General features: G+C 37.3%; 1 protein-coding gene across 2 annotated transcripts; it reads right to left on the bottom strand.

Moving 5' to 3' along the window:
• Positions 1–7404: 7404 nt before the first annotated feature.
• Positions 7405–15375, bottom strand: LOC131530900 (uncharacterized). Of its 2 annotated transcripts, XR_009268543.1 has the most exons (9): positions 15248–15375; positions 14695–15018; positions 13508–13825; positions 11765–12100; positions 11119–11448; positions 10595–10714; positions 10415–10440; positions 9399–9616; positions 7405–7683 (listed from the first exon to the last, which is right to left on the bottom strand). XR_009268543.1 is itself a non-coding variant. In XM_058761406.1 (8 exons), exons 2-8 carry the CDS (start codon positions 14783–14785, stop codon positions 9515–9517), a joined length of 1323 nt encoding a protein of 440 aa, XP_058617389.1. In that variant the 5' UTR covers positions 14786–15018; positions 15248–15375; the 3' UTR covers positions 9385–9514. The 2 variants fall into 2 exon arrangements, 1 of the variants encoding a protein (XP_058617389.1); XM_058761406.1 differs by lacking the exon at positions 7405–7683 and having other exon boundaries at positions 9385–9616.
• Positions 15376–15575: the final 200 nt, after the last annotated feature.

Here is a 15575-nt window from a genome sequence, read left to right as displayed (position 1 = left end):
CTTCCGCTCCACCATCGAGCATGTCCGCGACATGAGGGAGAGGATAGACAGAGTGATGCCGTTAGTCCGGGAACACCTCACCAAGGCCCAACAAGCTCAACAACGTCTCTACAACCGGGCAGCCCAACCACGGGAATTCCAGCCCGGGGATCATGTGATGGTCTTAATACCCACCGCCACTTGCAAATTCCTGGCCACCTGGCAGGGGCCGTACACCGTTACTGAACGAGTCGGGCCAGTCACCTACCGGGTTCGCCAGCCCGGCCGCCGACGGGAGGAGCAACTTTACCACGTTAACCTCTTGAAACGATGGGTCGGAAACCGGGCTCAGCTGTCGGCCCTTACCACCTCGGATCCCGTGGTTGTGGACCTCAACCCCATCTCGGCTGCCCAGAAGACGGAGCTTCAACATCTGGTCAGTCAGTTCTCTGATGTGTTCTCACCACTGCCCGGGCGGACCAACGTCCTCCAGCACGACATCCGCGTCCCGACGGGGACCATCGTGAGGCAGCGGCCCTACCGTGTCCCAGAGGCTCGGCGACACGCAATTGAGGACGAGATACAGGAGATGTTGAAGTTAGGGGTAATTGAACCATCTCGGAGCCCTTGGTCCAGCCCTGTCGTTATGGTCCCGAAGCCGGATGGCACCCTCCGCTTCTGCAATGACTTTCGACGCTTGAATGAGGTATCGGAATTTGACAGCTACCCCATGCCCCGCGTAGATGAGTTGATTGACCGCCTGGGGAGAGCCCGGTTCATCTCCACTCTCGACCTCACAAAGGGATACTGGCAGGTCCCGCTGACCGAAAGCGCCAAACCCAAGACCGCCTTTTCGACTCCCAGTGGCCACTGGCAGTACCGGGTTCTCCCCTTCGGCCTACACGGGGCCCCCGCCACGTTCCAACGCCTAATGGATATCCTACTACGGCCCCACCGGACCTACGCGGCGGCCTATCTGGACGATGTCATCATTCATGCGGAGAGCTGGGAGGAACACCTCGAACGGTTGCGGAGGGTGCTTATGGAACTTCGTCGGGCTGGACTGACTGCCAACCCCCGGAAGTGCCACCTTGCCCTTTTCGATGCCAAGTACCTGGGGTTCCAGGTGGGAAGGGGTGTCGTCCGACCCCAGGAAAAGAAGGTGGCGGCTATCCTCTCAACACCGGTGCCTACAACCAAAACTCAGGTACGAGCCTTTTTGGGGTTGGCAGGGTATTACCGCTGTTACCGCAGCCCGAGAAGATCATTTGGAGCCACGAGACGGACCAAGCGTTCAAGCGAGTGAAGGGGGCACTCACCACTGAGCCCATCCTACGGGCCCCAGATTTCAGCTACCCCTTCCTGTTACAGACGGACGCGTCCGACACCGGGTTGGGAGCCGTCCTCTCCCAGGTAGTTGACGGCGAGGAACACCCGGTGGTCTACATCAGCCGAAAGCTGACCCCCGCTGAACGTCGCTACGCCACGGTCGAGAGAGAAGCGTTGGCCGTTAAGTGGGCAGTCCTGGAGCTACGATATTACCTCCTGGGCGGAAGTTCACCCTCCTCACAGACCACGCTCCTCCAGTGGATGGCCCGGGCTAAAGATACAAACGCCCGAGTGACGCGGTGGTTCCTGGCGCTCCAGGACTTCCACTTCAACGTACAACATCGAGCGGGAACGGCCAACGCCAACGCAGACGGACTCTCCCGTGGCTGGGCAGCTTCGCAGGTCTGTCAGGGTTCAACTCCCACCCACCCCTTCTTCCCGTTGTGTAGGAACACCAGGACAACGCTTGGGGGAGTGTGACACGTGTCCCGAGCCGTCATCAGCGTCGCCCTGGCAACAAACGGTGCACACCTGCACCCCGCATCAACGGCAGACCGGTCACACCTGGAGCTCATCAGAAGCCACCCTTTTTAAGCCACACTTCACGCACACTCTGGTGAGTTCCAAGGAAGCCTCCTGCCTAATGTTGTTCTCTCTCCTCTTCAAACAGAAGACAGCGTGTGACCGGACCCGCCGTAGCACAGAGCACCGCACCGACCCACCACTTCAGAAGCACGAAGGATTGACTGGGAACACTGCACGAGCACCGCACACGAACTCACCATTTGTCACAAATAAATCCACCCTCCGGTGTTTTCTTGACTTTAAACAGTCTTAGTGTCGTGTGTGATTCCTCACTCACGCCACAATATATATAGTTGTATGCTATTTTAATGATAAAGCACTAATATAAGTAATAAATAAGGTTAGCCTATATATTGCTCTAATATGGTTATTGTTACGTGCCGGTGTCCTCTAAGGAGTGCGAGGAGACGACGGATTGCACATACGCTCTTTAATAAAGATAAGTAGAATACAGGAACATTATAACATTAACATAAATCTCAACCTAGCATTACAACATCAATCACTGACAAACACAAAGGGAGAACTCCGGGCTTATAAAGGAACAGGAAAAAGAGCAAACAACATAATCAAACTCAGGTGGAGACAATCAAACGATAATGAACTAATGAGGACAGGAACTAAACCAAATAAGGGAAACGAGGACTAAAGCAGACAGACATGTAACAGTTATTATATTTTATTGGCATATATAACAGTTATCTGTATAAATTCTAAAACACTATTATGACAAGGCAATGTTTAATTTATTATATTAGCCTATATATATATATATATTTATTAGATTTTATATTATCATCTCACACATGGATCGGCATTTTCTATAATGTATTTCTATAATAAAAATACATATCTGATATGACTTAATATATAATTAGCATAAAACAAACAATATAATTCTAATCCTCAAGGATTAAAGATTAAACGAAAAAAAAGAAGATTGCAAAACCATCAATTAGGTGGCGATATGCTCTAAGCATAAGGTCTACATGACCTTTGAACAGAAGAAGAAGAAAGAAGCAGTATGGCACGCTTATTTTTAGCGTCCGTTTCCATAGTGACTCGTCAATTTGTCGCTCTGTTGAGAATGTCTTGAGTCTTAACCAGGAACATACTCTGAGTTGAATGAACTTACTCCCGGACGCGTTTTTGGAACCACATACCTCGAGTAAGCAAGGTTTGGGATTAATCAACCCGAAAGTTCAGGGTTTATCTGACGGTAAGTTAACCATGCTTTCTGGAATACACCCCAGGTGTCTGTTTGAACAACAATAACAAACTCAATTAAACACACATTACTTTGGTTAATTAAAGTAATCTCAAAAAATTCTTTACATACAATTTCCATCTTGTTAATTCAGCTGTATGTGTAATCAGAGCTGGGTAGTAACTGATAACATGTAATCTGGATTCGGTAATCAGATTCCAAAAATCAAGCACTCGTAATTAGAGTATATAAAATTTTATAATGCTCATAATCAGATTACAGTTACTTTTTGTTACTTTTTCCTTTATACAAATTATATATATATATATATATATATATATATATATATATATATCCATTGCCCTGTATACATTGGATTCATTATAATAACTTCAATGTACTGTAAGTGTGCACCTAACACTAGAAAAATACATGTATCAGATCAAGATGAAACGGATATTAAATTACCCAAATCTGGGGTGCAAAAACATGATTGCTACATCCCTAGTATTGATTTAAATGAACTGGTAAATCATTTTTGAACCAGGTTACGCAAACAAACTGTTTGAAAGAACCAGTTTTGCAGAAAAGAATCAGACATCCCATTGCTAAATTTAATATGCACCTTTCCTTTTACTGGACAGTGCAGTAAATAAAGAGTTATAGCCACCAGCAGCAGCGGCAGCAACACATATTCCTGCTACAGCAGCTGAAGACAGACGTGAATCTGGAACAGTTAAAGACATGTCATTATTATTAAAGAGCAACTATTTTTACCAATGATTTTTACCAGTGTGTTTTTCAAGTATTTACACTTTTCTTGCTTTAATCATCAGCTGATATCGATTTAACTAATAAATTATGGGATCTGGTGGGTTTTGAAGAGCAGCATCTAAAACAGCATCACATCACTAAGCTGTGAGAAAAAGACTCATTTTAATGTTAACATTAGTCTTGTGAATATAATGTCTTGGTTGTGTCACTTGACATGAAGGTGATAATCTCAATTATAATTAAATACTAGGGTTGCAAATGGGTGGAAATTTTCCAGTAAATTTTAGGAAAATTCTAGAAATTTTGGAAACTTTCAAAAATTTTGGAAACGTTTCCAGAACTTTTCCACTCCATTTGATAATGAGTCAAAGCTCACTTCTTCAAACACAATGAAACAATGAAAAAATAAAAATAAATTACTGGGTTGATTAAAAAAAACAAAAACATTTTGCTTAAGGGACCTAAACTACATGATACGCACCAGTGACGGTAACACTGAAGCTCCTAATGATACTGAATCCGCTGCTGTTGATCTGTAGTTTATAAAGTCCAGAGTCTGTGATTGTGGTGTCTGTGATGATCAGAGATCCAGTCTGATGATCCAGCTCCAGTCTGTCTCTGAATCTCTCAGTACCTTCATTACACTGAACATCTGTACAGATATAACTGAGATCTCCAGAGATTTGAGCGATGCAAATGTCATTAAAATACGCCATCTTTCTCAACACCAGACACATCTGGAGAAGAAATTAACAGTTAATTATAAACCAAAAAATGTTACACAACAGTAAAGTGCTTTGAAAATGCTTTTCTACAGATCATAAAGATTGTGAGTAAAGAAATATATCTGGATTCATAATGTGTAACATGCAAACTAACAGCAGAATAACATCACTGATTTACACATTCACTCATCAAACATAGGGTAGAGTGGGGGAAAACGTGAATGTGTTCAGAAAAGTTATCATAGTTTTACTGACAATGACATTATAAACCAAGTATGAAAAATGTCCATAGTTTTCATGTTATTAGATTTTTAACTAAAATTAAATTTGTACCAAGGGGAGTAAAATGCCCCCAGTCTTACAAAGCAATTGACTTTATACATTTATAGCAAAATCAATGTACAGGCAGTTTTAGTTTACAATTAAAAAGAATATAATCAATAATTATGAATTACAAAATTATAATAGCCTATTTGAAAAATATTGTTAGCTGATACTGGCTAGCTAACTAACTACCTGATGCTAACTTGAGGTAATTTTTAAATATAAAGTCCAAATATTTTTTATTCAACAGACTAGTTAGAATACATTTGATGGAAAAACAAAGGATTTGATGTTCAGAACAGAGTAACTACAGTTATTGCCCATTGCCCCCTGGGGGCATTTTACTCCACATGGCTGGGGGCGTTTTACCCCACAGATTGTGTTTGAGAAAAAAAAAATTCTGTCATTCTGAAAATATAATTATATTTTTATTAAATAACACGTATTCCCTAGGTCCTACTGTTCTCATATCATATATAACTGTGATTTTCTACAAAACAACAAGCTTTGAAACACTTTTTTTCTTACTTTTGAAAATTAGATCATTTACTGTGAAATCTGTTTTCTCTCCGGTACATCACCAACATAAGCTTCATGGTGAAAACATGTACATCAATCTTGTCAACGTAGAGCATAGTTGCAATAAAAAATAATCTCGACTTTATCTTATTTTGGGAAAAGCAGTAGGGGCTGGTCTCTTGAATGATCTTCAACAACTTAATAAATATCATAACCACATACTGACTCATAGCTGTTTTCCTTGAACATATATTTGTGCATTTATACAACCAAAAGTTGTCTTAGTGCTATTAATTACAAAACACTGAGTTTATTTTAAATACTACTTGAAAACAGTCGGTTACTAACCCTGCAATAACAAAATCTACTACTTTTTGTTTGAAGTTCATTTACAAAATAAATTTGGCATAAGCTTTTATTCAAAGCGACTCAAATTATCAGTTTATATACTGATTTAAAAGATTTCAAAATTTACTGAATGATGCGGTGGCTCATGGAGCCGTGGGCACGTGTGAGAAATTATCACTATAACATTCTAAACGTACATTTCCACTTGTAAAAATCTTGGGGGAAAAAATATCTTATTATTAAATAGTTGAGTTATATGGAGGACAGTTAAACTATGAGAAACACATATTATGCCATCTCAGCATATTTTTATGACTGAATAAATACTCACCTTTTTATACGAATTTCACCCCTAAAATGTCAGGCCCTGTCACAGACAAATTTGTATTTGTTAGAATGGTTTCCTAATGGCTTTCTTTGATACAAATAGCATTTTCTTATTGGTCACATGGTTTTGTAATTCCTATAAGAAATACAAGCAACTTTTCGGTCAACTGTAGTACACAAAAATCACAGAATACCTGCCAGGAACTCATATAGTTGTAAAAAACTTTACCTTTACATAGGAGATTTTTACAAAAACATAGTAGTGGATATATACCCCCACCTTCATCTACACAGGGAAAGAGATTAACTCATCAGTATTTCCTCAAATAGTACATTTTTATATCATAATTTCCTGTGTGACAGGACTGACTTCATGGATTTCTAAAGTTTTTAGGATTTTAAAGTTATGTTTTGTGTTGTTTAAGTTTTGATAAGCCTTCCTATTTTAAATTATTATTATTTTAATGTTAATGTAATATTAGACTGGTAAAGTTACTGTCACACAATCATTTAACAGTCATTAAAAGGTTACAGTACTCTGTTCAGTTACTGTAGTTCTATGGAAATATAACTTCATAATATTAGTACATAGTACATTTTACTATGATACAGCAAATGTAATCGATAGACATTTAACTGAAGAGCACAATGTAAAGTAATTGTGGTGCCACATCATATTACGGCTCAGTAACAACAGTACTATGGTAATATCTACATTATTACTTAGGAAATTACATGGTAATAGCGAAAATTTCTTGTTATTAATACCAAGCTGTAATATGAAGTGATGCTGTGACAGTAGCCCTTTCTAACCTTGAAGTCTTTCTCTTAAACCCAGATTTTTCTGTTGCTCTCTCCATAATTTGCACCCATGTCTTTGGTCTCGCACATTGAACTCATGAATACTTTTCATTCTTTCCTTTTTCTGCCTCCATCTCTCCCTTTCTTTCTGAAGAGATTTCTCCTTTCTCTCAGGGTCTGCATTTGGTCGTTCACGACATTGTCTTCGTCTCTCATCTGCACTAACTGGAGCCATCTACCTGCCACCTGTATATAATTACAGTCATCATTACTCAAAGCTAATATAGATGACAATTATATCTATATATTTATTGAAATATCATTAATATACAAAGTGCAACCTCAAAAGCAGTGTTACATAGGCCTAGGTAAAAGAGGGACAAAATTGAAAAAAATTGTCGATGAGCATAAAAAGCTTCAAATTTACAGTGTAATGTCTATTTATTCAAATAATGTTTTACAATGTCATGCGTTAAATACATATTATATAAAATAAAGGTAATAAAAAAGAACAATGCCATTCATTTGTAAGGCCGCGTCACAGGATCACAGGGATGTGACGGAGCCTGATGTGACAGGCCTGACGGTCGGCCACTTTAAACTGCTATTACTCAGCCTGCTAGCATGCTAGCATAAAAACTGTTAACATGCAATCAAGGAATTTCAGTAACCTTTTTAGACATGTTTTGGATTTAAAACATTTTCATTATTTTCTGGGATGTTTTACCGTGACAGGGCCTGACCCTTTAGCTCATCCTCCTCCTCCTCCTCAAAAAAAGAAAAAACACAAAAACAAGCTTAAAATCACTAAATTCAACGACAGAACTCATCCTTGATCAGTGTCAGCTTCACCTCAGTCAAATGATGTCACTTCCTCTGAGTCACACCGTTAAAGGCCTATTGCACACATTTTATGTAAACGTGACAGGACTGACCGAAAACATGGGGACAGTTGTAAAATAGTATTTATTTGTAGAATTTGTGTTTAATTTCATGTTTTTAATCAATTTCAATTGATGTGAATGATAACAACTTAAACTTGTTATTTATGGATATTTATTTCTTCTAAATAACAGTTTTTAGCATAAAACTATGAAAGCTGTAGGTCTAATTTGGCTGAGGACAAGGACAGGATTTGTCATTTTCAAAAGTGTTTTTAATAAAGAAAAACAATTCTGAGCACCTAATGAATGACATATTCCTTTACATAACTCACAGAAATCAACCATCCGTCAGTTTTAGATATTTTTTGGATGAAATACGTTTTATTCACTGTAACAAGTCAAGGACAGATAATGTAAGTTTATGGTAGAATAGATAGATAGATAGATAGCTTATCCTAAACCAAACCCTCATCCTAACCATGTAGTATGTAGGCCTATTATTTTACTTGAACTATATGACAATTACTTTAATTCAGACAATTACTGAATTACTTACAATTACTTTGAATTAATTTTCAGATAATATTTAAAATAAAATGCATCTTGGTGACACTTCTAAACCCTGCCATTGATTTGGGGACCCCAGATCTCAGAGTTCAGATCTGAGATTTAATTATTTATTTAATAAGAAAATAATAAAAAATAATGAGATTCGCTTATTTAGATCAGAGATCTGCTGATGTTCTGTATGCAGACAGTGAGCTCTTTGAACAAAAGAGAGATTTAATATAATTTTACTTAATATAAATAAAAGAATAAAGATATGTGCAGCAGCTAGTAACAAGTATGGAACATAATAAACTAATTAAATATAATTTAAAAAAACACATATGTGGCATTTTGTTGCCGTTTTTCTCCACAGTGTTTTTTTTTTTAATGCAGTTATTACAGGTTCAGTTCCTGAGTTTCAGAGTTTGATCAAGGACACAATGGTGAGATTTCATGGATCAACTCTTGCACGATTTGAACCTTCAACCGTTCTTTAACCATAAAGCTACATCACCAGAAACAAACAAATAAACTGCTTTATAGACTCAAATAAACTGATTCCTGCTGAAAACACCAGCTTTGAGTAACATGAATGTTATGAATAACAGCAAACTGGTGTTTTCATGAGGCATGCTCCTCTCTAGTGTTGTCAAATAACAATAGTAAAACTTTAAAGACTGTAATATTACTAGTATTGGTAGTACAGACTCAATTAATCACCTGAGTGTTGACTGATGGCAGATACTCCGTAAAAACTGATTGTCTTTAAGTATTAAATTACTTGATTCAAATTACTTAATTCATATTCAGTTCTAAATGAACCGTCTTTAAACTGAAAAACCTCAAGCGCTATTGCTGCTAACTTTTTTCTTTCTTCCTTTTTTGCAAATTGTATTTCTGAAGCAGCACCTACATTATATAAAAATACATTCATTTCTTTAAAGTATTATTTAAATCACTAAATAACTGAATTATAAATTATAATAGTTCTAATCATGAATTATACTGTAAACTAGTTTGAATTAGGTGATATTTCAGTACTGGTACCTGATACTGAAATCATGGTATTGTGTTGGTAGAGTGTTTTGAGTTTCAGCTGATTCTCTTCTCTCATTTCCAATCTTCTCTTCATGTTCATTTTCAATGAAATAATCAAAATAATGTCACTGTGATGTCTCATTGGCAGAATGAGTCTCAGACTGATTAGAGGACGTCTCATCCATCAGAGCTGCAGTCTGAAAAGAGGAAAAGTCTTCTGCGTGATTCTAAAACACAGAATCACAGAATAAATCAACAGGATTGATGGTTCATTTACACAAAGAGAACAAGACTATATATATAAAACATACTGTAATTCTGCAGAACGCAAAAATTCCTCATCACAGCAGAAATAGCTTTTGTTGAATACAAGCAGCTCAAACAACTCGGTTTCCACAACTGCAACTTTTGTCATCAAAATGTTGGATTGGACCACCTCCATAATTAAAACGACACCACCAATAGAATGGTTAAGCAAGGAGAACACGTCGGCCCGAGGGTGGAAAAGCGACAAGGCTAATCATAACAGTGACTGTTTCCTTACAAGTCTAAAGTAGCCGCCCCTTAAAAAGTTTTTAAAAATAAATAAAATAATAATAATTAAACCGTATCATGTGATTTTAAATACATTTCTTATTTTGCAGAGACATTCATCTTCCTAAACAGCCTGCACATCTAAAATGCTTGAAATATCATATTGGCGAGTATTAATAAGTCAGTATTGGTACTCTTACTTGCTCTCTTGATGAAGTTGCACTTTTTTATTTCATATTATTTGTCATTTATTGTAAGAAATATTTATGTTGCATCCTGATCCTAGACCAGTGTCGTAACAGCTAATAATACAAGTGTAATTACGATGATAATAAAATTATGGTACTACAAATTATTTATAATTACATAAAATGTATTCAGTTATTTATCTTTACTCAGTTTTCATTTCTAAGTAAAACCACACACACACACACACACACACACACAAAAACAAAAAACAAAAGAAAGATTCAGTGCTCATAGTATCTTACCTGATCACTGACCTGCATCACATGGTCTGTTTGAATAATAATAAACTCAATTAAACATACAGTACTTTGATTAAATAGAAGAAAAAAAAAAAATATATATATATATATTTTTTCAATATTATTTTCATGCAATAAATATCATATTTCTCTCTTGTTACATCAGTTGTATGTAATACTAACCTGTCATTCTAGCATGGCACCAGCGATAGTAAATCACAGCAGCAGCAGCAGCAACAAGCAGCAGAACAACAACAACAACAGCAGCAACAGGAACAGAAGCATATATTCCTGCTAGAACAGCTGAAAACAGACAGCCATTATTATTTAGAGAGTGACTGATAATAAACAATATCTTTGTCTGATATTTACACTTTGCTACTTTGGTCATCAGCTGTATGATAGTGTTTTAACACATAAATGGTGCCATCTGTTGTTTTTGAAGAACAGCATCTAAAACAGCATCACAACACTACGAACTCAACAAGATACACCAACACATTACAAATGATTATTACGCATTGTTCATGTTAATAACATTAGTATTGTGAACAGCATATTTGTTTTTGACAATTATGTCACTAGATGTGCATATGAAGGTGATGATCTCAATATGGTCCCAACTTAAAATTACTGGATGATAAATTCAAACTTTAATTAAATACTGTTCATAGAAAAATTTACTTAGGTAACTAAGTGATGCTCACCAGTGACAGTAACAATGAAGCTCTTAATGATGCTGAATCTGATCCTGTTGATCTGTAGTTGATAAACTCCAGAGTCTGTGGTTCTAGTGTTCATGATGGTCAGAGATCCAGTCTGATGATCCAGCTTCAGTCTGTCTCTGAATCTCTCTTTACACTGATCATCTGCACAGATTTCACTTGGATCTTCAATGATTTCAGCGATGCGAATGTCATTAAAATACCACGCCATCGAATGATTAGTTTTGTTTATTTCACCAGATTCTAAAGTGACAGATTCTCTCTCCTTCACTGACTTTCTTCTCATTTTATCTCGATCAGCAGCAGAAACACCTGAAACACAAACCCACAGCTGATTGAAGGATCTTTCTGAGACAAAAAAATGAAATAAAAACTAACTACACAACATCAACATCTGTGGATATGAAAGGAATTCCTTTTGCCCCATCTCAACTTTCAGCCAGAAAAACATTATTTGTTGATATTTTAAAAATGGTCTAAATATTTTCAGTTTTCAAAAATGACAAATTTATCAGCTATCCTCTTCTGCCACAGCCTCTTCTTCATCAGTGTCTGACACCAACTCTTACATATGTTGCTGAACAATGGTATACATGTACAACAATTGCTATTAAACATAATGACTCACCATCTACAACAACACTGAAGTGCTTCATGATGCTGATTCTTTCGCTGATGATCTCTAGTTGATAAAGTCCAGAGTCTGTGGTTCTGGTGTTTGTGATGGTCAGAGATCCAGTCTGATGATCCAGCTTCAGTCTGTCTCTGAATATCTCAGTGCCTTTATTACATTGAACATCTGTACAGGTCTTATTGAGCTCTCCATTGATTTGAGCTATATGGGTGCCATTAAAATACCATCTAATGTTTTCTTGTAGGTTTGTTTTAACATTAGTATTTAGAATGATTGAATCCCCCTCCATCACATTTGCTGACACCTCATCGATACCAACACCAGATGAACCTGAAGAAGAAATGAACAGTTCATTAAACACTAGACAAAATTATACAAAAGGAAAGTCCTGTTCCTACAGATCATATATACCGTGTGAAGAAAAATATGTCTGGATTCATAACCTAACACATGCAAATGAACAGCAGAAAAACATTGATTTACACATTCACTCATCAGAAAAACATATATGAGTCTCATGGATGAACTTATACATATATTAGTTCACTTCCAGAATAAAAAAATTCCTGCTGTAACAGAGCCGACGAGACGTGAGGCGTACAGATCCATGTGCAAGCTTTTATTCAGAAACATAGTCAAACACAGGCAGGGTCAAACATCAATAAACAGATATGTCGAGGGCAAGACACAAGAGTATTCCGAGAGCATGCGTGGGTCGTTGATCGGCGAACAATATCCAACAGGGCAAGGCAGAGAGATAAACCAGGTACATGAGCAATAGTCCAAGCGAGGTGCAAACAGCGTCCGAACGGCAAGGCAAAGGGTTAATCCAGGAAACACGGGCAAGAATCAAAACACGAGAAAACAGGCAAGGCAAGACTATGACAACTAAGTTGGCTCCGTAGGGCAGCTAACACTATGGGAGTGCTATACGCAGAACAATACTCGGCACTCTGTGAACGGAAGTCCATGGTTTATGAAAGCTGTGTGATCAGTGCAATCAGCTGTGTGTTTGTGTGTGTGTGTGTTGTCAGTGCAATGGATGATGGGTATTGTAGTCCGTGGGTGACGTGCAACAGTAGTGTAGTGCAAGAGTCAGTTCGATGGAGGGCGACCTCTAGTGACTATCGGGCAGAAGGCCACAGACCGGATTCGTGACACCTGATCATTTACTCACCCCCATATCATCCAAGATGTTCATGTCTTTCCTTCCTCAGACGAAAATAAATTAATGTTTTTGAGAAAAACATTACAGGATTTATCACAGGATTGTGTAACGTGATTACACAACGCATGAAGACGCGCATCGCAGAGCTAGTGCAAGATGAGCTTTTGTGGTTAAAAAGATAGTATGGTTAAAAAGTCAATAAAATTATTTTTATTTTTTTAATTTAGAAAATGACTGATTGTTTCTCTAGATAAGACCCTTATTCCTAAGCTGGGATCAATTGAAGCTGCACTGAAACTGCAATTTGGACCTTCAACCTGTTGGCCACCATTGAAGTCCACTATAAGACGAAAAATCCGGGAATGTTTTTCTCAAAAACCTTAATTTATTTTCGCCTGAAGAAAGAAAGACATGAACATCTTGGATGACATGGGAGTGGGTAAATTATCAGGGAGTTTTAATTCTGGAAGTAAACTAATCATTTAATGACTTCTCTGACTACTTGTGGATCAACCTATGAGATCAAAGATGTATATATTTAATGAGGATCAACACTAAATTATACTCACTGACACTGAATTGCTTCATGATGCTGATTCTGTTGTTGATGATCTGTAGTTTATAAAGTCCAGTGTCTGTGGTTCTGGTGTTTGTGATGGTCAGAGATCCAGTCCGTTTGTCCAGCTTCAGTCTGTCTCTGAATCTCTCATCACCATCTTTACACTGAACATCTGTACAGATCTTACTCCGGTCTACACTGATTTGAGCTATTCGAATGTCATTAAAATACCATTTAATTTTTTCTTGTTGGTTTGTTTTAACACCAGTGTGTAGAGTGACTGAATCTCCCTCCAGCACCGACACATCTGTATCAGCACCAGACACACCTAAAGAAGAAACAAACAGTTCCTTATGAGCAAAAAAATAAATAAAATTATACAACAGCAAAATGCAATGAAAAGTTGTTTTCAGATCATAAAGATTGTGGGAAGAGAAATATGTATAAATTCATATTGTAAACAGGGGTGTGCGATATGCATCATCTAAGATAATATTATGTGAGGTATGCGAGCTGACATTATCGAGCACTTTGCAAAAACAGAGTAAAAAAACATTGCCTATTTCGAACGCAGTAATAATGCCTCAGAATTTCAAGATATCCAAAGGCAAAAAACATTTTTTTTTCTAGTTAAGCACTATCAAACAATAGTGCTGTTTTCTTGAATTAGATGAATATTGAGAATACAAAATAAAATGTTGGTATTTTTCACACCATATAGGAATTTAATTGGGATTTCCTATATATTTAATGCTTGAAAGTTTAAGTTTTGATGATAAATCAGACCAATGTATTATCCATATAAACCACTGGTCCAATTTATCAAACAGGATTTGTTGTTTCCTGGGATTATGTATTGATCATTTTAGCTGAATCAATAAAACATTTTAGAAGCAACTTAATGAATATGCCTAAAATATTTAGGTGTGACAATAACTAAAGACCTAACTCAATTGTATGAGGATAATTATGATGCAATTAACCAGAACATGAAGACAGACTTTGATAAGTGATTTATATTGGCTTCAGATAGTAAAAGGAGGGAGACATTAACCTTTTACTGTCTTTTGTATTTAATTTAATCCCTTTAAGTGTACATGCTTCAGGAGCAATTTCTTAAAATAAATTAATATGTCATTCCAAAAATAATCAAATTAATGATGTCATTAGATGTTCATTATAAAAACAATGACTTACCACGAACAACAACAGAGTATCCTCCACCGCCACGTTTTTTTCTGGAGATCCATACATCATAAAGTCCAGAGTCTGTGGTTCTGGTGTTCATGATGGTCAGAGATCCAGTCTGATTGTCCAGCTTCAGTCTGTCTCTGAATCTCTTATTACGATTATCACACCGAACATCTGTACAGATCTTACTGGGATCTCCAGTGAATTGAGCGATGGGGATGTTATTAAAATTCCACACAATGTCTTATTGTTGGTTTATTTCCATAAGATATTTTAAAGTGACTGAATCTCCCTCCATCACAGACACTGTCCCATCAACACCGGACACACCTCAAGAAGAAGAAACAGTTCATCACGAGCCAAAACAACAACAACACACAAAACACGTTAATGTTCATTGTTCGTTTTTATCGTACCAGAAAAGAAACTGTAAAATAATAAATGTCTTACAATGGTAAAGTAAAGTCCAGATATTATAAATGTGTCGAATATAAACTAAACTGTCACGTTCGTATTTATATCGTTGACCTGAAGAAAGATTAACATGAAAATGTCTTACCATACGCGAGTAAATACATGAACAATGAGAGCAATTTCGAGACATTCTTCATTTTGTTTTGAAATGACTACAGCTTCAGTGAAGTTTAAGTGCTCAGTCATCCCTGTTTCACCAGTTAAAGCCTTCCTGAGCTGAAGCGTGACGTTTCGCTGTTTCGCTGTTTCATGCATACGAGACACATCTTTTTAAGTTTCTGTTTGTAGTGATAGACGAACCGAATCGTAGAGATTCAAATCACACCTTCATGAAGCTTAGACTTATTTTGTGGACTGTGGAGAACTGCAAAGTTGCCATGTTTTTTCTTATAAATAATGCCCTGCATCAATGT

Source organism: Onychostoma macrolepis, chromosome 22 (assembly GCF_012432095.1).
Source record: "Onychostoma macrolepis isolate SWU-2019 chromosome 22, ASM1243209v1, whole genome shotgun sequence".
Classification (NCBI taxonomy): Eukaryota; Metazoa; Chordata; class Actinopteri; order Cypriniformes; family Cyprinidae; genus Onychostoma; species Onychostoma macrolepis.
This window is presented reverse-complemented; position numbering and strand designations above follow the sequence as displayed.